This window comes from Rhopilema esculentum, chromosome 10, assembly GCF_057945365.1.
Source record: "Rhopilema esculentum isolate cy_ngs chromosome 10, ASM5794536v1, whole genome shotgun sequence".
Lineage (NCBI taxonomy): Eukaryota > Metazoa > Cnidaria > Scyphozoa > Rhizostomeae > Rhizostomatidae > Rhopilema > Rhopilema esculentum.
Window position 1 is genome coordinate 13819348 of NC_142824.1, and position 24631 is coordinate 13843978.

The following is a 24631-nucleotide window of genomic DNA, read 5'->3' on the forward strand; positions in this document are numbered from 1 at the left end:
AGGAAATTTCAGGTGAAATCCGCTCGGTAGAAGAAACGCTTAAGTATTTCAGAGACCTTCATGTCATAAAGTATAGAAAGGATCAAGCAAAAGGTAGTTGCTCCGTTGGTTAAATATGATCTCCCTTGATATGAATGAAAGTAAACAAACTAATGATTTGAAGATTTCTTGTTGGCACTAAATCTAAACATCTAGGCCCTCTATAGGTAAAATTGTGTCTTGTGTCCATTTCCCCTTAAGTTTCTTGCAATTCACTATGAGCTCCAGATATTCTTTTTACAATCTTTTAATTCTTCTTTATGCTTATGACAATAAGTAAATAGATCTTTAAATTTACATGCTGTAAGAATGTTGCTTAATGAAATGAAATTCAAAATTTAAGTTTGAAATTCTTAATTTGAAATTTAGAATTACAGTAATCCATAGGCAAATTTGAAATTATTCATTGGCCATTTCTGGCCAAATTTTGAATATACCGAACTTACTTTGCATGCTGAAGAGTTTTTTGTGCCGCGAAATTTTAAAAATAGATTTTGATGACGTCACACCTCGATTCTGTATTGCCTCGATTGCCTCGATTAAGCTTAAGATTCTTAAAACGAGGCCTCCTTCATGCTTCTTTCAAAATGGCTGCTCGACAGTGGTTAATGACGTTCACAAGGCCAGTTGTAAATCCACAAATATGTAGATGTTGTATTTCTAAATATTCTACTCTTGGAAAGGGAAGAAAAGTTTCTCATGCTTTACCAATTCAATGGGTTAAAGTTGCTCGCTACTACGAGAAACCAAAAGAGAAGAAGGGCACTGCAGGCGGATGGGCTTTTCTTGCTGGAGCAACCTCTGGAATTTTAATTGGAGCCGTAGCTTATTTAGGTAATTATAAGCTTGAATCTATTAAAATTGTTTGTGGCCTGCCAAGTTTTTATGTAATTTGTGCTGGATTGCAGCCATTAATCGGAAATCAAGGAATTATATTTTCTCCATTCATCTCACTCAATCCGGTCTGGATTTCATGGCAGTTTTCGACGAGATCCCGGGAGTGCACAAGCTATTACCCGGGAGTGCAAGAGTGCATTTGTAATAATAAGTGTGCAAATTTGAGTGTGCGCCGAATTTCTCATTGATTCTTGAGTGTGCGCATATTTTCCTGGCACTTATCCTGCTTACATCATACATCAAATTTACATACATCTCATCAGGGAAATTCGATGATTGAGGGTTGAACTGCTTACCTACCACTACTATCAGTGGCTGTTATTCAAATCCCTAAAGTTTCCGCAAGCAAATAAACAATTTTCAAAATAATGTTTAAAAAGGCCAAAGACATGATTATCCAAAAGGATTGTCTCAAGCAGAGACACCAAGAGGGGGACAGGTCAAATTGTCCAATGAATACCCAAAGAAAACATTTTTGTAAAACCACTGAATTTACAAGGGTTTTACAGGCCTGTGTTTGCAGATTTGGCAGTAAAAGAAAGTTCAAAAAATAAGAATAAAGTGTTCTGTTTTAATTCTTGACAAATCATATAATTTCATCTAATCCAACAACGGCTAAACATCTCAATTCGGCAAAAATGGTATGCTTCAAACTCCTCAAAATAGCAAGGGCTATACAAACATCTAAAGTCAGGACTTGATAACTCACGAAGTGAGTAAATATGTTACTTAACAGCAGTTAAGCTAATTGGGATAATTAAAAAAAGCAGAACAAAGGAGCAGATCACAAAACAGGATGTTCTATGGAAATTGGTAGAGGGGTGAACGAAAGTCAAGCACACAAATAAAATTTAAACAGCGAACATGCAAAAGTTTCCTTGATGAAATTCTGTCCTTTACATCTTAGACAATTGGAAGAAAATGACTGCAAAAAATGGTTTGAAGTATATTTATGCTATTCTAAAGAATCTGATCCAAAATTGCCTGCTCACTTCCCTTGCATGGGGCCATTTTTTAGTTTACCACCAGGGACACTCAAATTGTTTCTTGGCAACCACCTTAAGAACATTTCATTTAAAATGACATACTTTTTCCAAACTTAGTTGCAAACAAATCGTGTGATGTGTTTTGAAATTCATGTATCCCCCTTTGAGTCATAAAGCCATAATGCAACTCAGTTATGCCTTATATGGCTTAAGAATAATTTAAGAATAATCATAGGCTCAAATTCTAAAAACTTAAAGAATATTGAAGCTCAACAAAAATAAGGTATTCTGATTAAAAAGTGTGTAACTAATTATTCAGTGAATGAAAATCACTTATCTACTGGAAAGCCATTGATGTAAAAAAGAAAAACAAATTTCACTTTTGCTAAAACTTAGATTGTGGTCTGTATTTCATGGCAGTTTTCAACATCATCTTAGGAGTGGGCAAGCTATTACTAGGCAATGCAAGAGTCCACTTTTGTGTTGAGTGTGCACTAAATAGGCCTATCAGAAAAATGTAAGCACAAGACTGGTATAGTTAACCAATCAGTGCTGCAAGGCTAAAGAAAAATTACCACTGGAGTCCATTTCGATCCACAACTGGGTATATATTTTTCATCATGTTCTTTCGGGCCCTGATTCTGACGTTTTATGCTCTGAGGAATGGCAGACAAAAAAGCTTTTAGTATGTTGTAAAATGTTTGCTTTGTTCAAAGCCATTAATAAATGTATTTTACGTATACAACTGTATTAACTTTGATTTTGAAAATCTTGCAATTTTTTGAAAACATTTTTGAAGGGTTTTTTTTTAACTTTACCTACATCGTAACTTTATATATTTATTTAAATTTTGACATAATATCTACATCTTTCTGGTAATCAGTGACAGTTGATATCAAGTGTGATTTATGGCTTTTTACATTTAGAGGAAAAAACATTCCACTTGGCTCAGCCTTCAGATTTCTCATTTTTCCCCTTGTAAAAATTAGTTACCCACCGTTCCTCAAAAACAATGGAGACCACAGTCAAACAACTTCTTATGTTTATTGAAACCATTTCCTTGATAGTATGGTTTTTTGTCAAGCCAAATCTACTGGTAAACTTCCAGCTTGTGCTACCCATGTTTGGTCTCTGCTCTGGAATCCTTTTGTGAGATCTTTGTTGACAACTCTAAGGCCTTTTATCCTGTCTGCAACAAGATCTTCTTTCTAAGCTCCCTAGGTCCACATCTGTTAGTGTTGACGCCAATCCCTCATGTCCACATCAAATTAATGATGGTGCTTTCCTGTGTTCTGTTACATCTCCTGTTTTGATAATTTTTTTCATCAGTGATCTAGTACTTTTTTCAACTTCTGCAGGTATTCATTCATTTTTTTACTTATGACTGTGTTATCTAATTTCTTCATTATCCTTCTATTCACAAAGCAAATCTGTCAAAAAAATTCCCCTTCAAATAAACACAAACTCACTGCTCATTGATGAACTGACATTAATTGAGGAGAAAACAATGTTGTTAGGTTCAGTATAGCAGAAACCACTCAGATTTTTCGTTTCATGCAAGCACAACCACATCTTATCCCAGTTTCATAGGCCTTATTTAGAAATGGTGTATCACCGATCTTGCACCCCTTGGCACACAGCTGAACATTTCTAGAAGTGCAATTTTCTGACATGCCTTGGTTTGACCAGTATATTTCTTCTTTTTTTGCCGATCTTGGCCCTTCTTTACCTTCCAACTTTAAGTAGAAATTTCATATGACTTTTTAGCCAAAAATGCCCAAATATTTGAGGCAGTTCAGGCCCTATGATAATTTTCTCTTAACTGAAACAAAGTAAATGCTACAAATGTATTATGACAATTTCTTCAAGGCTGGATGAAAAGAATTTACAAAAATAAGGAAAAAACATGAATGTTTGAAAACAGGTATTTTGGAAAAAACACAGGATTGCATGGCATCACACCAAGGAAAAAATAAAAGAACAGTCATAAATCTGTTTAGATTTGAGATGTAAATCTTTCTATCATGTTGGTTACATCCTGAAGTAGCATAAGTTTTGTTTCTGAGCTATGAATTTCTGATTTTTGTTGTTGTTTTTTGTAGGAGCACCAGACAATACAGATCCCGTAAGTAAAGGACTTTTTTAATAAGTTGTTGATCATTTTCTAAAGAGTGTTACACATATCCAAATTCAATTTCTTAGTGGTACAAAATTTGAAAGTGGCTTTGAAAAAAGCAAATATTTTACAAAAAACTTCAAGCTCTTTCGTCTGTGACACTCTTCAGAGTATACAGTGTCAGAATAAGGTTCTCAAAGAACAAGATGGAAATTGTATACCCAATTTTTTGGCTGTGAAAAAGTTTGGTCCACAAAAGTGCCCAGTTTATCGTAAACTACCATGGAGATAACACTTCCTTGCTATTTTAAAGTCAAATGAATCTTTCTAATTTAATGCCAGTTTGATTATAGCTTTATGGGACACAAAACCCAAAAATTGGGGGGTAGGATAAAACAACATGTTCCTTCCAACATAAGAAATAAAACAGCCCCTTAAAGAGAACAGCCTCCTCAATCTTTTAGATTAAGAAGCACTATCAAAACAAGTGATTCTGTCATTGGACAACATCTTTTAGATAACCCAGATTTTGTCAGAAGGTCTATAATATGACATGGGACATATTTCAGCTAATTGGCAGAGCCAGGTTGTCTTTCCATCTAGCTCTTTTTTAATTGATCTACACACAATGTGAAAGCTTAGTGAATGTAAATCTAGCAAATTTGAATAGAACTATTGTATATATTGACAGAAAAATATCATTTTTTCTGTTGGATGCCAGTGGTACTTTTCTTATAGGCATGCTTTGGTACTGGTTGGATAAATATAATGGTCATGTGCTTGCATTTTTCTGATTGGCCTATTTCGATCAACAACTAAATATATATTTTCCTTCACTTTGTTCCTTCAGAATTTCTTTATGACATTCTGTACTCTGAGGAGTGTCAGAGACTGTTTCAAAGCCATTTCGAACCTCTATCCAACAAGGAGGAATTTAATCTGTCAAATTTGTTGAAATAACACAAAGAGCACGATTTAAGATAACGCAGTATGGTATACATGATAATGTGTCAAGTTGAAAAAATATTTAAATCATAGCTTCATGTTAAGATTATTGACAATTTTTATTATCTATATAGGGAAGGAAACCCAGTATCAATGTTGTAATAGACTGTTTCATTTTTCAAACTTGGCTATTGTTTTCAAATTAAATCAAGCTGATATTATCTTGATTTGCCATTAATGCATTTTAAATTTCTTGTTAAAGACTGTTTGCATATTTGCTGCATAATTTATTATGTTTTTGAAGATATTTATTTTATTTGAATATAGTCTAAATTTTCATTTTTCTATTTACTTTTCTGGGGCCTGTCAAAACAGTCTTCTCTAGATCTAGAAGCATATGTATCTAAAGAGTAGAAATGTTTTGTTATGGTGGAGTTAGAAATAAGAGAAATGGCAACATTTATAGCCCAAAAATGTTAAAAAACAATGTTTCAAATTAAAACAACTTAGTTCACATCAATGAAATTCCATTACTAGTAGAAATGGAAAAACTGTTTTGAGCATCAAAGTAGTTTGTCATCAGGTTTGCCATCGTCTAAATATTTTGTTTCATTAACTGTGTGTTTTCTTTCTTGGCAGGCTATTTCACTTTCCTTTAATACATTTTCGGTTCTTTTCTAGGATGCAGAACTGTACAAAAATGGTATGTTACTATTCTTTTATATTTGTATTTCATCATTTCACTATAAAAAGATGTTATTATGACGCCCCTCAATCATTCACTTGCATTAGAATAGGAAAAATCAAAATGATGTAAGTATAGAATTCATATAAATCACCATTTTATGTCAGTTGTATGTCACACTATCAAAATACCTACTTGATCCTTATATTAAAATCTTTTTTATCAGAATCAATACCGCTTGCATACATCTATAGATTCAGAGATAAACTACACGAAATTGCAGAGGTTCGTAAAACTATTTAATGTCACTTAAAATCAATTCAAACTATGGCTCATCAACCAAACAAGCTGCAGGAGAATGTAGATGGCGCACTCAATACTCTAGAGTGTCCCCAAGCCAAATCATGTGCAGTACAAGGAACAAATATTTATAGTGTGTAAATTGCAATGCAAAGATGTTTGAATACATACACTGATTTCGAAAATGAGCACGTTTTGCCTCTCAACCTACTTGCCCATAAAAATAAAAAAACTGTCAATTTCTAGTATACCCAATTTTATATCTTTATAGAAGCTTTTTGCCACCGCCCTCTCTCCCATTTCAACAAACTTAACTACGCCTATGACTATCTGTATGACATTCTCTTATCTATTTATTCTCTAATCTAATTATTATTTATGTTGGTTAGATAACTATTGTTGCACATTTCCGCTGTACATTTTGCACCGGTTCAGCAATTTTTTTATGGTAAATGAACGAAAACACAATCTTTGAAAATAATCTATGACTTGTATCGAAATTTTCAGCAGAAAACCAAAAATGTTGCCAGAAATCTCATGCACCGTCATCAGCCTTAATTTTGTTCTAGTCTAGATTGCGAATAAGTATTTATGTAGATGATATGTATATTTGCATCTTGCTTGTAAGTGTTTTATTTTGTAGACGTTTGCAGAACCGTCATCTCAGAGCCTATTGCCAGATCCTTTACCTGAGCCATACATACAGCCTCCATTTACTTTAGTTCTCGAAATGACAGATGTACTAGTTCATCCAGAGTATGATGTGAGTAGGATTTTGAAGATATAAAGTGTTTTAATTTTCCTTTTTGTAAGGTTATGGACTTGACCAAGACCTCCAAAATGATTTGAAAAGTACTGTACCATTGAAACCTTGGCCCCAGGAAAAAATGTTGGGTTCCAGAAAGGCAGACATCTAAATTTATATTTCTTGATACAGAAAGGTATAGACACTTCAGAACGAAAGCATGAATCTACAAAGTCAAGAGAGAGTATGAAAAATACTAGTCTCAAAAATTTGCGGTCCCAGAAAGGCAAAATCTAAAAGCCGAATTTTTGATACCGGAAGATTCTTAAACTTCAAAACGAAAGAATAAATCCACAAATTCAAGAAATCATAATATCAAAAATTTAGAAATGTCCTGAACAGATGTAAGATGTCATTTATGAACCTTTTCTGCGATCAAGTTTGCTGCAAAATTGGCGTATAACTGTATTGATTCAGTGTGAATCACAATCAAAATTAACTGTTTGGTAGGATTGTTAACCAGATCAGCATACCTGATAGAAGCAGCAGCTAACTACGGAATAATACTTTTTAAAGTCAAAGGAAAAGATTCTTGTCTACAGTAGTCATAAGTTCACTAAGCTCAATTTATTTATGGTAGTTGTTTGTACTGCTTGTTAACAGCACAGAAAACATTTTTTATTTTAACTGCGGTATCAGCGAGAATTTTTTTCTACCCCCTGATCTTTCGTGTTAAGTCCACGATAATTTTAACGTTATGGCGATCTGAGAAAGTAGCGTAAATATTGCATACTTTTTGAAAAGGGAAAGGTCTTAAGTGTATTTTGCTTACTGAAAGGCACAGCTGAAAGGTCGTTTCTTACGATGAAGAATCTAACCAAAATCGGGGCCAACGCAACTCAACAATTAAAAACAACGCCAATGCAAATCAAAACCATTGCAAATGATGTTGTTAGATTGGAAGATGAATAAATAAACACTAAAGCATTGCCGTTTAAAAAAATTGTCATCAATAGGCAAAATCTGTTTGGAAATCTTAAATGTTTAAAAATTCTTTCAAATACTGAAAAACCAAATTCTTTTTATTACCACCGCTGTATTTCCAATGGAGTACAAGATTACAGTGAGTCAGGGAAGATGACACGAGCTTTACGAAGACATGATATCTTACATGAAATGCTCAAAGCTTAAAGCCTCTTTAGTTAATTATTTTAACTTTGTGGCATACTCACAGTCATCTAAATGAAAATGAAATTCATATGGAGGCTAAGCATCTTGCAAGGAGGCTACGCATCTTGCAAAGTGGCTCACTAACTTTGCAATACCTTGCGTGGAAGAGAATTGTTAAATATGTATCAGTGGTCATTATAGTTTATCATAACCGTCATAAAATTATTTAATAATTTATCTTTTCACTTATACAGAGAAACAGTGGCTGGAGATTTCGCAAAAGGCCTGGAATAAATAAATTTCTTTCATCATTATCTGCCCCTTATTTCGAGATCGTCATATATACGCATGAAAATGGATTCGTAAGTTTGTGTTTTGGTTTCATTCTTATGGCATGTGAAGTGGATTACTTTATTTCATAAATTACTCGATTAGAATATGAAACATGGTTAGTTATGTTTAAAGTTCGTTTGACTGATATTTAGAAATAAAACCCCTCGAGAAAAAGGCCCTTGATCCACAAATATATCTATTGCATTAAATTGTTCGATCAGGTTTCACCAAAACTAGTTACATTATCTCAAAAATGTGTAATGTAAGCATGTTTCCTAGATTTTATCCCCATCGATATTTCTATTCAAGAGTCGGCGAATTTCCAGGATATTTGCCCACAGGTACAATCCTGAAGACAGGAGATATATATTTTCTCAAAGCACACTTGTTAGTGTGCATATATGCCTCAGTGTTTCACCCCTCCGCATCCTTCCCCCATCAAATATCTGCGTTTGTGTTTTGAAATTGCATAGGTCATTGAATTGAGATGATCCACAAACAACTGTGACTACCACAAACAAGTCTTCCCTTGCTATTGACCTATGCAAATCAACTGAATGAAGTAACATAGATTATATCTAGATTTAAATTCTATGTGCTACCGATCCACAAGATTTCAATTTTTCGTAAAGTTAATATAGTACATCCTAATCAAAAGATCTTCTCGCAATACAATTCCTGACGTGGGAAGTCTTATACCAGTCATAACTTTTAGGCCTTACAGCGTTTTCATCATCTTTAAATGACACTGTTAGGCCAATATTGTTGTGTCTCTTCCAAATATGGTTTTTCTGTTTGTCCTTTATTTCACGTTACCAGTTATTGATGGATGATTATCAAAGTTACTAAAATTTTTAGAGTGCATCACCAGTGGTGGACGGTTTGGATCCAGAAGGTTATATAATGTATCGACTTTTCCGCGATGCAACGAAATATGAAAAGGGAACTCATCTCAAGGTGATATGATTTTACTTTTTTAGTTTCTTTTATAGCAGCTTTTCAGTATGCTACAACAATTTTTCAACATCTTGCTGACTGCCTAATTTGCAGAGATTTTGAGATTCCTGAAAAGTTTAAAAAGTACTTGACTTGAAGAGTTTCCTTCGAAATATGCAACTACTTTGTCCTTGCATATTTATATGTGTCCTTTCACTCACTAACTGGGTTTTTACAGATTCATTGCATTTTATAGCTAATTAATTTCGATCAACCATCTTTGCTTCTTCCTTAAAATTATTACTTTAAAAATGCTTCTTCAATTTAACAATTTGATTTGAGGTAATTAAAGAACAGATCAGAGGTATATTTTTTTCACCTTGCAACTATTTTCCCATGCGTCCTCATCCACTCGGTAAGCTGGAATCTTTGGCTACGATAGGAAAAACGGGAAGAAGTAATGGCTGGCATTCGAGCTTATAAAAATCGACTGTTATTTCCGTAAAAGTCTCTAGTTTCATCTTTTTCTAATTTCATCTCTAGAAATTTAACTGATATTTAGAAGCTCCATTAAGATTTCGCTTGCATTATTTTTTTTCAATTTTTTATATCTGATAAATAACCCACGCTGATTAGAATTTACGCCTGCTACTTCATTTATATACGATTTATATCTGAAGTTCTCTTCCAGTTGTTTCATTTTAAAAAAGGGTTTCGAATCAAAACCAAACTGTAAATAAACTAGGTTTCCTTGGTATGTTAAGTAATTTGATACACGATACAACTGGACTATCCATCTAGCCTGCTGGTACAACCAGTTTATCAATTACCTTTGATTTTTACCAATTCTTATAGGATCTACCGTATCTAAACAGAGATTTATCAAAAGTCATCTTACTAGACTGCAACGCAGAGGCCAGCAGAATTTCGCCAAGGAACTCGCTTATAATTAAAAAATGGGAAGGAGATCCACACGACACAACCCTGGTAGATCTTATTCCATTTTTTCAAGGTTTGTAAAACTTTTGCAGTATCTATCTCGCTATTCTGTTTCTGACAATCTGTATTTGTGTCAGAACACTAATCTGCATTTTTAAATCCATTATCTAACGCATTGCAGTGTAGAACATGACAATTCTAAGTTGCTACTTTCAATTTATCCTGTTTGCCTAGGCAACAATACCAGCAAGCCTTCCTTTATCTGTATCTTTTTCTAATTTGTAGTTGCATCATCTAATAAAAATTACTGTTTACCGGTCTGTTATTATTGTTCCCGATTCCGTATAAGCAGAGCTGTACATGACATTTGGTGTATTGAACAGGATGGTGCTAAGTTGCTACTCCGAGTTTTACGGTTAATGCAAACATCAGGCGATTGTTCTCATTGGAAAGCCTTGCTGAAGGTACAGTAGGCCTGATCCACGAACATACAGTTCATTTAGCTTGAAAATCGGAAAACAGCTTTGAACCGTACAGTTCTATACGCCAAGTACCGTTTATTTCATCTATTTTTTCATGACTAAATTGACTAGGTTGCAATTTTAAAGATAAATGTTCGTGGATCGCGCCTATTGTACCTTCAGCAAGACATCCGAATGACCGCATAAATTGGCTAAATTTCCTAGTTGTAAACAAATCATACGATTGAATTGTTAAAATAAACTCTCCTACAAAATTAAGTTGGACTTTGATGCTCGAACTGGTAAAAAATAACCTCAGGTTCTTAACTTCGACTACTACAACCAACCTGTTTCCAAGAATACTAAGTTCTTAAGAGAATAAGTATGTTTTCGGTTCTTCAGTGAAACCAGAAAGTTGTAATATTTAAAAACCTTAATAATTTGCTTCATTACTAAGAAACCTACTCACATGTCTGCAAATCGTCCTTGGTCCTGTTTCTTTAGAATTTGCAGCCTTTCAATATTTGATTATAAGTGAGATGATGCCCTTAATCACTTTAAGTTCAAAACCCTATATACGTATCTTTTTGTTTAAAACCTTAATTATATATCAATTCGTTAGCATTGAAGTCAATATAATTTAAAGCTTTAATTGCAAAAGTATTTAATCGCAAAAGTATTTAATCGCAGAAGTACTCATTGATCGATCTAATTTTTCATTCATGATCAGCAATTGTCGCGTCTGGGGTGGAAGATGTACGCGATGTGCTTGACTTTTATCGCAATGAAGAAGATGTAGTAGCAGCATTCAAAAGAAATCAGGAAGAATTACGTAAACAACAAGAAGAGCAAATAAGTCAATTACAACAGAAAGCGACCGGGCGCTGGTCAATTTTTGGAAGGGTATGTCAAAATTCTTATTCTAACTCGTCCTGGGTATCAATCAATCAATCAATCAAAAACTTTATTAATGTGTCAAAAAAAATATTTAGCTTACAAGCTAATTGGGGACACAACGAAAAAAGTATATAAAGTTAAATTAGAGCATAAAATATGAAATTACAGTATAATTATTAAAACATAAAAATTTCTAAAAATCCTATGTACAACTAAACTAAAGTCTACAGTCTAAAAGAGTTTCTAAGTCCATTTTTCTTATACATTTCTTGAATTGGGTTATTGTTGTCACCTCCTTGATAGCTCTCTTCAATTTGCTCCACAGATATGGGCCAAAGTATCTTACTGAATGTTTTCCTTCTTTTACCGTACGAAATTTCGGAATTACAAAGTTGCTGTTTCTTAATTCATAGGGAGTTTCTTTTACTGCAAACAAATCCTTTATAAAGTGTGGGGCTATGCCGTTTTTAACTTTATACATAAGTATGGCAATGTCCTGAAGTCGTCTATTCTGGAGAGATGGCAGGTTTGCTTTCATAAGGAGTTGTGCATATGGCGTAGACTTATCATTATAAACAACTCTAAGGGCTTTCTCTTGGAGTCTCTCTATCTTTCTTTTATCTGCTACTTTGCAGAAGTGCCAGACTGTACTGCAATATGTTAAGTGAGAGAGAATGGCTGACTTGTAGATTGTTAGTTTCGCATTGGTAGGTATTATATTACGAAATCTAGATAAGACACCTATTCTCTGACTCACTCTCTTGCACAAATTGCTGATATGAGTGCCAAAAGTTAGCTCATCGTCAACCTCAACACCAAGCAGCTTAAGACATCTTGTTTGTTCTGCTTCATTGTTTTCATCAGCCATCACTTTTATCTTTATTTTGCTTTTCTTGCTATTTTGAATCACCATCGCTTGGTATTTGTTTTTGTTTGCTTTCAGATGATTGTCCTTGTACCATTGCGAGGCCGTATGGATGTCTTTATTCAAACGCATCTCAACTTCATTACCGTTCTCTCCGGAATAATAGATCTGATGATCGTCGGCATACATGCTTATCTGAGAGTGCATTATTTTGAAGACCAAGTCATTTTGAAAGATATTCCACAACATGGGACCGAATGCTGATCCTTGTGGGCATCCTCTTGTTGTTTCCCTCCATTCACTTCTAATATTTCCTAGTTTGACCCTATTCTGTCTTTGCTCAAAGTAGGATGTTATTAATCTCAGAGAATCTTCGGCCAGGCCATAGGATTCAAGCTTTTTTAGCAGGAGACTTGGAACCATGGAATCGAAGGCTTTGCTCATGTCCGTTGAGAGAATGGCTGTTATCTGTTTATTGTCCAGGGCGAATTTCCAATCCTCAATCAGTCTCAGCAGCGAAGTTTCTGTGCTGTTTTGCTTCTTGTATGCTGTCAAGCACGGGCTTAGTTTGTTGCCAAATGAATGTGTAGCTTGCTCACTGAGCACCTTCTCAAAAACTTTGTCAACTGCATTGAGAACTGTTATTGGCCTGTAATTTTCATGGACGTCTTTATCTGCTTTCTTGTGAACTGGTGCCCATTCTCCTTTTTTCCACTCGATGGGCCACTTTCCTTGCGTGATGCATGAGTTATATAATGATGTTAGAGATGGAGCTAGTTGTTCAGCATTCATTTTAAGAAATTCAGGCGTTATTCCATCGCATCCAGTGGCTTTTATTGGGTCTAGCAATGACAGAGCTTTTTCAACACTTTTTTGGGACAGGAAAGAGAATTTCAATTCACAACTGACATCAAAGTTGTCTTTTATTGCAATGACACTTGGATGCATATCAAGAGACTCTGTTTCTTCCTGCTGTACTTCATCTATGTGAACCATCTCTGTAAAATGAGTCTTGAATTGTTTGGAGACTAGCTTCGGGTCACTAATAATTTCATTGTTCACTTTAAGTCTGATAGCATTTGTATTAGAAGACTTCGTATTGGACTGTATAAATGGTCTAAATGCATTAAAGAATTCTCTTGGTTTGTTTTTCATCTCTTCTGATAATTTTCTCCAATATGCCTTTATAGCTAACCGCCTTTCTCGGGTTGCTTTATTCCTCCATTCATTTCTAAGTTTTTTGTTTTCTTCATTTCTTTCTCTTCCATATTGTTTTGCAGGTAGTACATTTTATATATATATATATATATATTTATATAAATATGAAGAACCTACTTTTATAAGAATCTATGCCTTAAAAGGTATTTTATGCCATGTTGATATGCTGTTCTTTTACTCTTAGTAAATTTAGGCTTTTATTTACACGATACATGTCAACACTGCAACACAGACAACAAAAAGCTAGATAAATCAGGAAACATGGATCGAAGCTTAAAGATGATGACGTAACAGACAATTTAAATATTGCCAAGTTAGAATGCCACGATTTTTCGTAAAGCCTTGAGCCTATATTACTTGAAGATTTTCTCTTCTAAGTAGAATTCAACAAGCCAAACTTGAAAATTTAAGTTCTTTTGTGCCGATTTGTGACAAATCTTGCACTTAGATGATATGAAGAAAACAAGATTGTAACTGGTCTATGCACTGGAAAGAGTTGAGATCTTCTGTTATTTGTTTGGAACTTCTGCATTAATATTTAAACGGTAGACATCAAATTTTTTGAGAAAATCAGCTTAGCAACAGGAAATTATCCTGCAAAGTCTTTGGATTATCCTTCATATTTGGTAAAGTGTAAGAAATTTCCCATCTTGGTAATAATCTGTCTGGGAAGAATTTTCTCTCATTCATGTATAAATGATTGCAGTTCGTTCTATTATGTTTTTATGGCTACTATACAAAAATGCAGGAAGGATAGCACGAGGAGCGAAAGATAATGACTACCCAAATGTAAAGATATGTAATGTTTAACAAAAATGCAAGGAAAACTAGTTATATAAGCAAGATAAATTGACAGAAAATAGGTGTGAGGGTTTGGGAATTGGCAGACATGAGATATTTAAAGAAGCGTTCTATAGCATGAATGAATTTGAGGGTTGCCTATAATAGCTTCTTTTGATCTCAATGGTTAACCTTTCGTCGCCATGCTAAGCAAATTCGAGGAAAACTACTTGGAAAGAAAGGAAAAATCATGAAATAGGGGTGTTGTGCTTAGACTGTTTAGAAGATTAGGCCTAGGGCTGTTATAAGACTGACAAAGCAACAGGAAGTGCTGCATGTTCACGCCCCATCATTTGCAGTACACAAAGGATTGACTATATCTCTGATGTTATGCCTAAATTTATAAAATTTAGGTTTGCTGAATCCCACATCAGGGCATGAAAAACGTCTTTTCTCCCTGCAACCGGACGAAAAATAAAGCATGAATTTTCTGCAAGAATGTGGGAAGATGAAGGAAGAAAAGGTCAGGTTCCAAAAACCGTCATGATATGTCACCAGTTTGATATAATTGAAAAGAAAAGCTACATTTATTAAGTTTAATCAACTTTTCTACCACTTCAATATCTTCTGTTTTGGTGGTTGAAAATTATTCCTTGTTCATGAACGCCTAAACTTATCTGGAATAGGGGCTTAGCTATGATAAAAGTGAATTTGAAAATTTCTGGAATGCAGGTGAAAAAGTACAAATAGAGATGAAACTGGGGGGGGGGGGGGAGTTGTCTTTGAGTGATGGGGGCAGCAATAAATGAACAACATTAAAAAATACCCCAAAAAGATTGATGTGATGTTATCATATGATGTTCTTGTATCCATGGAAGTTTTGAACCCCATGAATTCTAAAAGTACAAAAGTCAGAACCCCAAGAAAGGAAACAAACTGCAAAAAGCATTTGCATAAAAAGTAGTTTTGATCAGTAAAAATCATTGCGATACGCAACATACAGTAGGGACCTTGGGTGCACATCAGCATAGCCATAATTTTTAAATATTTTCATGAATTCTGCAATTTATAGCAAAGTTTCTTAAGCCATGCGAAAAACTGTAAACTTCTATCAAACAAGAAGTTTTAAAAACATTCTCAAGGTTCTTGCATAGAAATCCATTTTAACCTGTACAAGGCACATGCATAAGATATTTTTGTTTTGTCTTCGTGTTTTTGATGAACATGAAAAAACAAAGTTGCTTTTGCAAAAGGGTATATTTTTAAAAAATTTCCTGCAAAACCTTATTCATGAAAAATGTCCCGCGACCGCACGGTCACATGGTCTTGTGAGTTTTCATGCCCTGTCCCAAACCTGACCATTTGGAACATGTATGCAATTTTTGAAGAATGTTTCTGTCGTATTCTTGACTGACCAGTCCTTTATTTTGCTATCTTTGTTTCAGCGACAATAAATCGAAGAATATTTCGTTCGGCTGCAAAAAAACTTGCTTTTGCCTACTGCACCAATCAAACTAATAGGTGATGACGTATATATGTTTTGCAAAGTAGTGTGCAACCAAATTGTTGGGAACTTCAATAGAAGCCAAGCTAAACACAACAGAGGTACGTAAGCAAATGTATTCGACAGAATCCCAACGTAAACACAACAGAGGAACCTTAACAAATGTAAGTCTCGCTTTGTCAATGTAAAAAAGTTATGGACATCGGCCAAGTTTTATTAGCTTAAATTCATAGCCTTTCATTTGAATTTGTTTGCATTTAGTTAGAATGTAGAATTGATGTTATTTTTGCTTGTCAATGTTCTCTTGTTAATTCAATGACACTGATGTGAGAATATTCAGTTTATTCCTCTTCCCATCAAACACTTATTAAAGTACGATTAACACTGGATTTGCACGATCAGGAAATTCATAAGAAAGATTTAAAACAGCTTCACCTAAACAAGTGATAATGGATTTCTTATATTATTTTTCCAATACAATATGCCAGCTGATCAAGCTCCACATTTTTTCATGATTACAGCATTTAATTTTTGGAAGACAGTCAATGCAATGTTTATTGCTTGAGTTGATTAACTCTAACCTTTCTCATTTTCACACCATGCCCAACATTTTTCTGCTAATCTCGTTAGAAACATCGCTTTCCTTCCTTTTCTTTAACAAAGCTTGGATTAATTTAAAGAAATTTGAAGAGGTGGTTGCTGCCTGAATATCATATTTGATAGTCGTGTGTTATTCAGTGTATCTAAATCAAATGCATTTGCGTTTTAATGTCCATTTTATTATCTCTTTCGATCATTTTAAAGACCAGGCGATTATTCTACGAGGTCTGTGATTAAGTGTTCTGGTTTTAGGTTAATTGAAAACGACAAGCCAATTTGTATGTACCAATAAAGAATGGCGTTGATTAAGTGTTCACTACTTTAAATGTTAAAAGACTTTCAAATCGCCTGCCATCCACTCTTTTTATTTATGTTCATGATGAAAGCTTTTTTAAAGGCGCTTGACTTCTATTAAAAGCGTTTTCTGCTTGTTCGCAAATTATCAAACCAACCACGTGTTTAGTTTTCATTTAAAGTCATGTGTGACGAAATTGTTTCCTTAGTAGTCAGGCCATGTTCACTACAGGTTATTAAAACAACTTTGACAGCCTGAATCAGCGAATGATTAAAGAAAAATAAGCCTCTGATTAGCCTGTTTTGTTAGTGCCTTGCGCCTTGAAATAAGCAATAAAGTAAAAAAGCAATTTTCATTTCGTAAAGATGGCAAAGGCTTGTGTTAAGGGGGCACGTCAAAGAGGGAGCCTGGACAGCAGAATTACTATTAAGTCTCTGTGTTTGTTCAACAGACACATTCTCGTTAGTATTTGCATTTTCCAATGCACCTAAGGGTATTCTAATGCATATTGTCAAGGGTATTCTACTATTTTGCAGGCATTTTTGTATCATTGCCCACTATGAAATCCTATCTACTTACACATTTGGATTGAAAATGATCAATTAAAGCGGTTTGCAAGGAATTCCTTTCTTTTTTCCATACTTAACCACTGCATGTTTTGCATAAAGAATTTCCTTTCTGTCTCTATGTAAATAGTCTTCTATTTCTGAATTTCCCCTAGCATTTGTGTCATTTAGACTTTCTGAAGCAGAATAATTTGAGTAATAAAAATGTGTGATGTGACGTTAAGATGTTGCTTAAATGGCACATGCTACAAACGAGTTTTATGTCCCAGCCACCCTTAATGGTGCAAATCATAAAATTGACATATATTGGGGGATGAGTTACATAGATTCCGGCGTTAGAAAGATAGATCTTAGTTTTTGCGTGCTTTTCGGATAAGAAAGTGCGAGGAAATGAATAACGTATTTCTAAGTGAAAGCATTTTTGGCCTGTTTTGCATTGATCCAGAAACAAAGTTTTTTTGGACCAACCTTTATTCACCGTGGGTCTTTTCTATCATTATAATAACAGGTGAACCATTCATTTATTCGAGATAGCGAGAGAAGAATAGATATAACAAAACCCGTGACTTTGTATATTTTTTAATATTTACCTTGGCAAGCAACGGAAACCAAAGGGCTTTGGCTACCATTGCCGACGAGATTTGGAGAATCTGTAGCACCAACGTTTTTAGATTGTTTCGATCTTCAGTTATACTTTACTAAATCTTGAAGATAACAAAAATGCTTATTAAGCTTTGCATCCGTTTGTGAGATTTGCACAGTTATTATAACTTCACCGCTAGAATCCAGAACAATGTCACCAAAGCGAATGTCTTGCGACTTGGGCAAAGTAGTGCAGCTTATATTGAGAATCACCATGCAAATTTGTGATGAAAGCATGAGATTTGGCAGACCTAGATACTTTGCCACGCTGAAAATTACCCCTATTTTTAGACTTCTCATGAACAGTCCCCACAGGAAGATTCAACTGTATCTATTGTCTAGAAACATATATTAACTCGAATATGCCCCCAATTCTATTTTAAACGGGGTACTAGTTGATGCGCCAGTTATAAATTATTTTCACTGCTAAGAACTGAAAGATATACTAAGAAAAAAGAACTGCTCGACAAAGTCCTCTTTATTGCGCTTAAAAAATCACCTTTTAGTGCCTGTTTATATGGAGAAAATCATCCCACCTTCCAGCCTGTGAGCTGAGAGGTGAGATCCCCCTCCTCTATAAAATCTTTTGTGTTTTTCGTTTTGCGTTTACATGGAAAACAAGTCAGCTCGATAAAGTGAGATCCCACTGCATGAGAAGTTGGATGTCACTGAGGTAGGATGCATTTCTTCCAAATAAACGCTGAAAGGTGCGATGAAGCTGGAAGATTGGATGAAATGTTCATATAAACGTGATCAAATTTTATCCCACTTGTCAACTCACAGGCTGGAATGTGAGCTGATATTCTCCATATACAGCTGGAAGGTGGGATAGAATTTGCATGTGGGATAGAATTCGAAGGTTTTAATCCAACCTGCCAGAGTATGGGCTGAGAGGTGGGATATATTTGCTCATATAAACAGGCCCTTAGTTTGCACATCAAGGTGCAACAGTTTTGTCATTCAACAAAACCGAGAACAAGCTGGGCATGCGCAGTGATGAGTTTGATGAAATAAAGTATTCAAATTTGATCAGCTGCTGAAAGTATTCTATCATAGCTTTTGGCTATCTTTTTAAGCAGGGCAAACAAAGACGTTTCAGCTTGTTCATATCGATTTATAGACCGGATCGAGATAGGATCTCCTTGAAAAGAAAGGTAGGCCTAGCTTTAGTTAGGCCAGGTATCTGTTTAAAAAGAAGCGATCTGAAGCAGTATTTAGCTGATATTCCTGAACCTGGATTAAACAGCCTGTCCGCCATGTAATTTTTTCAATGTTTTGCATTTCCTTACAACCAATTTTTTTCACTACATCAAATAGATCTTTGCCGAAATTTCGCAGAACTTTGTAGGTGTGGAAAATCCCGCTTATCTGTTATCAATGACAGTAAGAATGTAAATTCATCTTCTCTGCAATTCCTGTCCATCAGTTCAAAGCTCATAGGATGCTTATTGAGAGGCACGGTGTCCCGTGAGACAACCTTTCAGTGTTAGCAACAGGCTCTGCAGGACATTGCTTTCTGAGAATTTGCCTAGAATATGTCCAGAATCAGGGGCGGATCCAGAGCATACTTGAAGGAGAGGCAGTTGGTAGTAGGGGCGCTGAAAAATTTTCAAAAATTGATAACGAGAGAACGCTGTATACAACAATTTCAGATCCATTTTCGAAATAAACAACATAACTTTCAAGTAATCCATGAAGCAAATTAACCTATCGGTCTTAGAAACTTTTTCACCTGATTCTCATTCTCCAAAAAGGGCGCACAATTTCCAAAAAAGGGGCGCCATACTTGCTTCAACTCGTCGAGGGAGGTGCAACTGCCCCTAGTTGCCCCCCCCTTAAATCCGCCACTGTCCAAAATTCCCGATCGGAAAATTAATAATATGATATTGTGTAGTTCAATCAATGGAAATTCAGATGCCCAACGAGTTTCATCGGGTCATAGTCCCTTTAACACCCAACCCAATTCAGAGCTCTCTTCTAAAGAGGCCTCTCTTGCCCGTGCCTCTGATTTCTTCATGGAACCACAGCTGATTACTTGTGTTCTTGGTAGTAATTTGCGGCTACTATCGTTATCTGCCATTTCCTCTCCAGACAGCCCGTTCTATACCTCAACAAACTCAATGTAGTCTGATATGTAGTGTCAGGAGACGTGCGATAACTGAAGTTCTAAGAAGACGATTAAAATGTCTAGCTAAAATGAAACTCGATAGCAGGTATCTGAGATTAAATGATCGAAAGAGGTTGTATGGCAGTGTACAAAGATCATTCAAGCCTGCCTCATTGGTACGTCAGAATCGTCCTGGAAACTGCTATCCTTAACCAGTGAAATCTGAGTTGGTCTAGCTGGCCTCGTTCCTGTCTGAAATACGTCAACCTCCATTTCCCATTGCTTGATTTATAAAATCTAAGCTCTGCACATTTGCGAGTTGCCCCATGTTTTAAAGATAGATTTTCAAACACGATTTGCAGCTGACTGTGACTGGTACATCGGTTTTTTTATATTTGGTCATTTGTCCAAAACTTTCGTTCATTGAAGTCTCTTAAAATTGAAGTTAGTGTAATTTTTGGTAACTATTTAAGTCGTTTCCTTCAAATTTGTTCCCGAGAAAAGACGACTAAGTACAGACCTTCCCCGTGCCGTACAGTCAACAGCATGCGTACTACCGACTGTACACGGGCAAGTTGTGATTATGCAGACAGCGGCTATAAAACTGAGTTTTAGGGATAACAATGGCAAAATGCGAGATTTTGTAATTCGAATATTTTAACAATCCCCAGAGAGTTCGAATTTACAATGAGTTCACTGTATTTCTCAGGGTTTTTGTGACCGGTACTTTGGCTCCCTAATTATTGTCACTCATGGCACAGCTGGTTATGATTTATGACTTAAAACTTGAAGGCATGTATGCTTTTGGACAAAAGAGATATAAATTCTCTAGAGTCTTTGATATGTAGAAAAAGGCTTAATATTTGTTAAAAACATTCCATCAAGTGCCCTTACTCAAAGATGGCTGCATATATTTAGTAACAAGTGACTCCTGAATTAGAAAATTTTGAACATATTTGTCAAAAAGTAAACTTTTGAAGAATCGTTTGATTAGCACGGTAAAAATGTAGAATACAGAAGCCAGCAAACATTGTGATATTTGCAATGGTTTATAATCTGTTTTTTTTTGTAAAACGAATCATCTTAAATTTAGCAACACATTTTACCGCCATTCCCGAAGCGGGTCAGATTTTCTATTTTTGGCTTCATCTATTTATACTGACTTTAAAAACTGAGGGAAGCTTTTACTTGTACTCACATTTTTACACGAGAGTATTATATCGTTTAAATATTTTTGTCAATATGAAAACAATGAAATGCGTGGGTACTCAAAGTCACAGTCCACCCATCGTATCTTATAAAACTATTTAAATTGTATTCATTTGATGCAAATAATCCGTCCTTATTTCGTGCACGTTCAATATAGATTCACATAGCCATCTATACTTATTATAACAGTCGCCGAACTCGATTCGAGCAAAATTGTTTCTGTTAATTATTCGAGCAAAATTGTTTCTGTTAAATTCTCTAGTTTCTGTTAAATCCACTTTCTCTAGTTTCGGCATGTCTCTTCCTTCTTTCTTCTCTTTCATTTTTCGTTCATAGATAAAACTTTTGTTTCTGGCATTGAGCAAAATACCTTGAACAAATTTCTGTTCACAATGAAGCTAGCATCACACCAAATGCTTTCTTTTAGTCAGCCAGCTTTTAATTTAAAATTCGCACGAATTGTTCAATCGAAATTTCGCCTCGTGTACATTCGCCTTTACTGATGGCCACCATTGTTGATTTGTGGTTGAGGGGTCTGGGCATCAGAATAGTCTATAACGTCAAATTCGTCAAATTTCATTTCAAGTTAAAGGCAGGGTCACAACAAAATATGACCGTTATGTCGACCTGGAAATGAGGTCAAAAGGTCAGTTATGAGGTCAGCAATGAAGTCAGCTATGAAGTCAGCTATGAGGTTATGCTCTTTAAACTAATATATTATTAAACAGCAAAGGATTCTCAAGCCTGTTTTATAGAAACTCTTTGATGGCCGACATAAGCTTGTCTCTTCCACTATCCACAATCCGCTGGTTTTTCAGTTCAAGTTGCGATTTGACTTAATGCTGATGCTTGACGATAACGCTAAACTTCCCACACTTCTTGGTACAACAGGCTAAAAATATAGTGTCGGTTGTACTTGACATGGACTGAAATGAAAGATAATCATTTTACCTTGAAAACTGGGTATTTGCCCTGGGGCAATGTCGCTCTCTTTTTTTATTGGAAATAAAGAGTTGCAAATCGACTGAAAGAAACCGTATGCCCTGTTCATAGCAGGGTGATCTCGTTTTTTCAAGGAAATCATACTGGAATAAAATAGTCAGAGAGATTATTTCGGAATCTTAAGTAAGTATCTCTTCGTAAAGACCTAGACTTAGAGTTATCGCAGATTATCAAACAAAGCTATTATCTTTGTATGATGTTGCTCACATGTCTTCCACATTCAGTGCCGCGAGACATTTTTTGCTTCGCCTTCCTTTTCTGCTTTACCATGACCTTCCAATGACGGGTAAAACATTGTGGGATTTTTCTCTGTTCATTCGTTTGAACCAGGTAATGACTATGCATTTTCATTCCGTTCTATTCCTCTTTATTATACTCGGGGCTTTTAAGCATAGAAACCAAGGGGGGTAACTTGAAGCTCGTTTGGGTAGGGTAGGGCCTGGTTGGGCAAGTGAAATCTCTTTGCTTTGGACACTGGGTTATTTCTTAAGTCTGGTTCCCATTAAAATCGCGAGGCACACGGAAACTGTCGCAGACCGTCACCGACGCTCTGATGATATTATGGGACCAGGCTTCAGAGTGGCGTAAGGTATTTGCATAACCTTTTTTGTGCGTCCAAATTTGGTTAAGCACGTGATTTTACCTAAAAAGGACTGCAACTGTCCGGAACTCACAGGAACGTTCGTTGTTTGCAGTTGTTGACTGTGTTTAATATTTCTGTTTTATTTGTCAAATGTTTCAGTTAACTTTGCAGTTCTACAGTTATGCATTGTTTCCTGCGACACAATTTCCATAAGATATATATTAAGAATCTATTTTGTTATAATCCTCGTCATTTTTTACACCTAAAATGCCTGGTTTTTATCGATTTTTATCAAGCTAGCCAGGCCAAGACGACCTTTTAGTTTTTTGAACACATGGTACAAAATATTTCGATCGTTTGAAATGCTGATAACAAGCTATTGAGAACAGCTCTTCACAAAATACCGAATGATAAATCAGAACAAAAATCCGTAAAAAGGTTTAGATTGTTTCGTACAATAAAATGGTAAAGCATATACACCTTTAGCCTTTTCTCTTTATCAGTTTGGGTTATGATGACTTTGTAATCTTCTATCGACAAAGTGTGATATCGGCAAGAGTTAACGTTAAGCCCTAACATGTCTTGTTGCCAGTAAATGCTTGAAAATCCGCGAGAAAATGCCTGGACCCAATCTGCCTAAATTACCTAGCTGTATATGATCTGGCACTCTGTGGCATTTGGATTTCCACATTCTGTATAGAAATCCTTTATCATTAAATATTTACTGTGTTTATTCTAACATGACTCTACATCGAGGTGGCCTGGCCTATCAATTACCTAAACGATTTGCGAAAATTAAACTTGGTTCGAGAAATTTGCACTATTTCAGTAATGCCTTTTTGTGCAAACAGAATTGCATAAGAATTAAATCTACATGCAAACTAAAGTCGTTGGTAGCATTAGACTGCTTTGATTACATTGAAGAATAAGGGACCTGCTATCTTATGACAATTCGTTACAGAATTCATCCTGTTCTTAAGATAGGCCTGTGCGATGTTACTGAACAGCTTAATTATATCGAATTGAAGTACCTATATATTGTTACTTCTTAAAGTCATATGAAGCGAAAAACGATTTTCACATATTTTGTAGAGCTTTTTTCGCTTGTCAAGATGCCGTTTTCCGTTTCTATCTACGACTTGAACTAATCTAGATATGGCGCCCGAAAGCACGAAAAAGGGACCTTCAAAAGTGATGCCATTCGAACGCGGTCAGATCGACGCTGTGACGTAATAGGTTTGACACGTTCCTTCCATAGCCATTGGAACCCTTGTAAATGATTTTAACAGAAAAGCCTTGCAAAACAAGATAAAAACATGAAACTTTGTCAAAATACAAAGCTTGATACGCTGGAAAAGATAGGACGCATAACTAATCCGGCAAATGCCCCCTTGTGCTATTTTTAGACAGGGGTACTCGATTCCAGGCCTTTGAGGGAGTCTTTCTATAAATCAGTTTTAAAACGCGATAAAAGCATGAAACTTTGTGAAAGTACACATTTTGATACGATGAAAAAGATAAGATGCAGGAAATAATTGAAAAATGCCCCTTGAGCTTTTTATAGGGGTACTTGCTTGAAGGACTTTGAAAGGTTTTTTCCATAAATCAGTTGCAAAATAAGATATAAACATTACTATCAATATCAATGTAATTACTATATGACTACCTGTCGGACAACATATCAGCAGTTGCTTGTTTTCAATATGTTAACTATGGCTTCCAAGGTTGACGGCCAAGAACATGTCAAACCTATTACCTCACTTCCTGTCCTCTCGCCCCAGACCCCGGTATCACGTTTAGTCTCCAATTCT

The 24631-nt window shown here is 35.4% G+C and overlaps 1 protein-coding gene across 1 annotated transcript; it reads left to right on the forward strand.

Annotated features, from left to right (window-relative positions):
* Positions 1-626: 626 nt before the first annotated feature.
* On the forward strand, positions 627-17329 carry LOC148959408 (mitochondrial import inner membrane translocase subunit TIM50-like). Its single transcript, XM_089110557.1, has 10 exons — positions 627-873; positions 4025-4047; positions 5665-5686; positions 5895-5953; positions 6612-6731; positions 8138-8245; positions 9075-9173; positions 10008-10164; positions 11283-11455; positions 15758-17329. The coding sequence occupies exons 1-10, from the start codon at positions 627-629 to the stop codon at positions 15764-15766; spliced, it is 1017 nt and encodes a 338-aa protein (XP_088966683.1). The 3' UTR covers positions 15767-17329.
* Positions 17330-24631: the final 7302 nt, after the last annotated feature.

Coding starts and splice junctions, on each gene's coding strand:
- LOC148959408 (XM_089110557.1), top strand. CDS start 627: ATGGCTGCTCGACAGTGGTTAATGACGTTCACAAGGCCAGTTGTAAAT. Junction 5,954..6,611: donor AACTACACGAAATTGCAGAG/GTTCGTAAAACT, acceptor TTTATTTTGTAG/ACGTTTGCAGAACCGTCATC. Junction 6,732..8,137: donor TAGTTCATCCAGAGTATGAT/GTGAGTAGGATT, acceptor TCACTTATACAG/AGAAACAGTGGCTGGAGATT.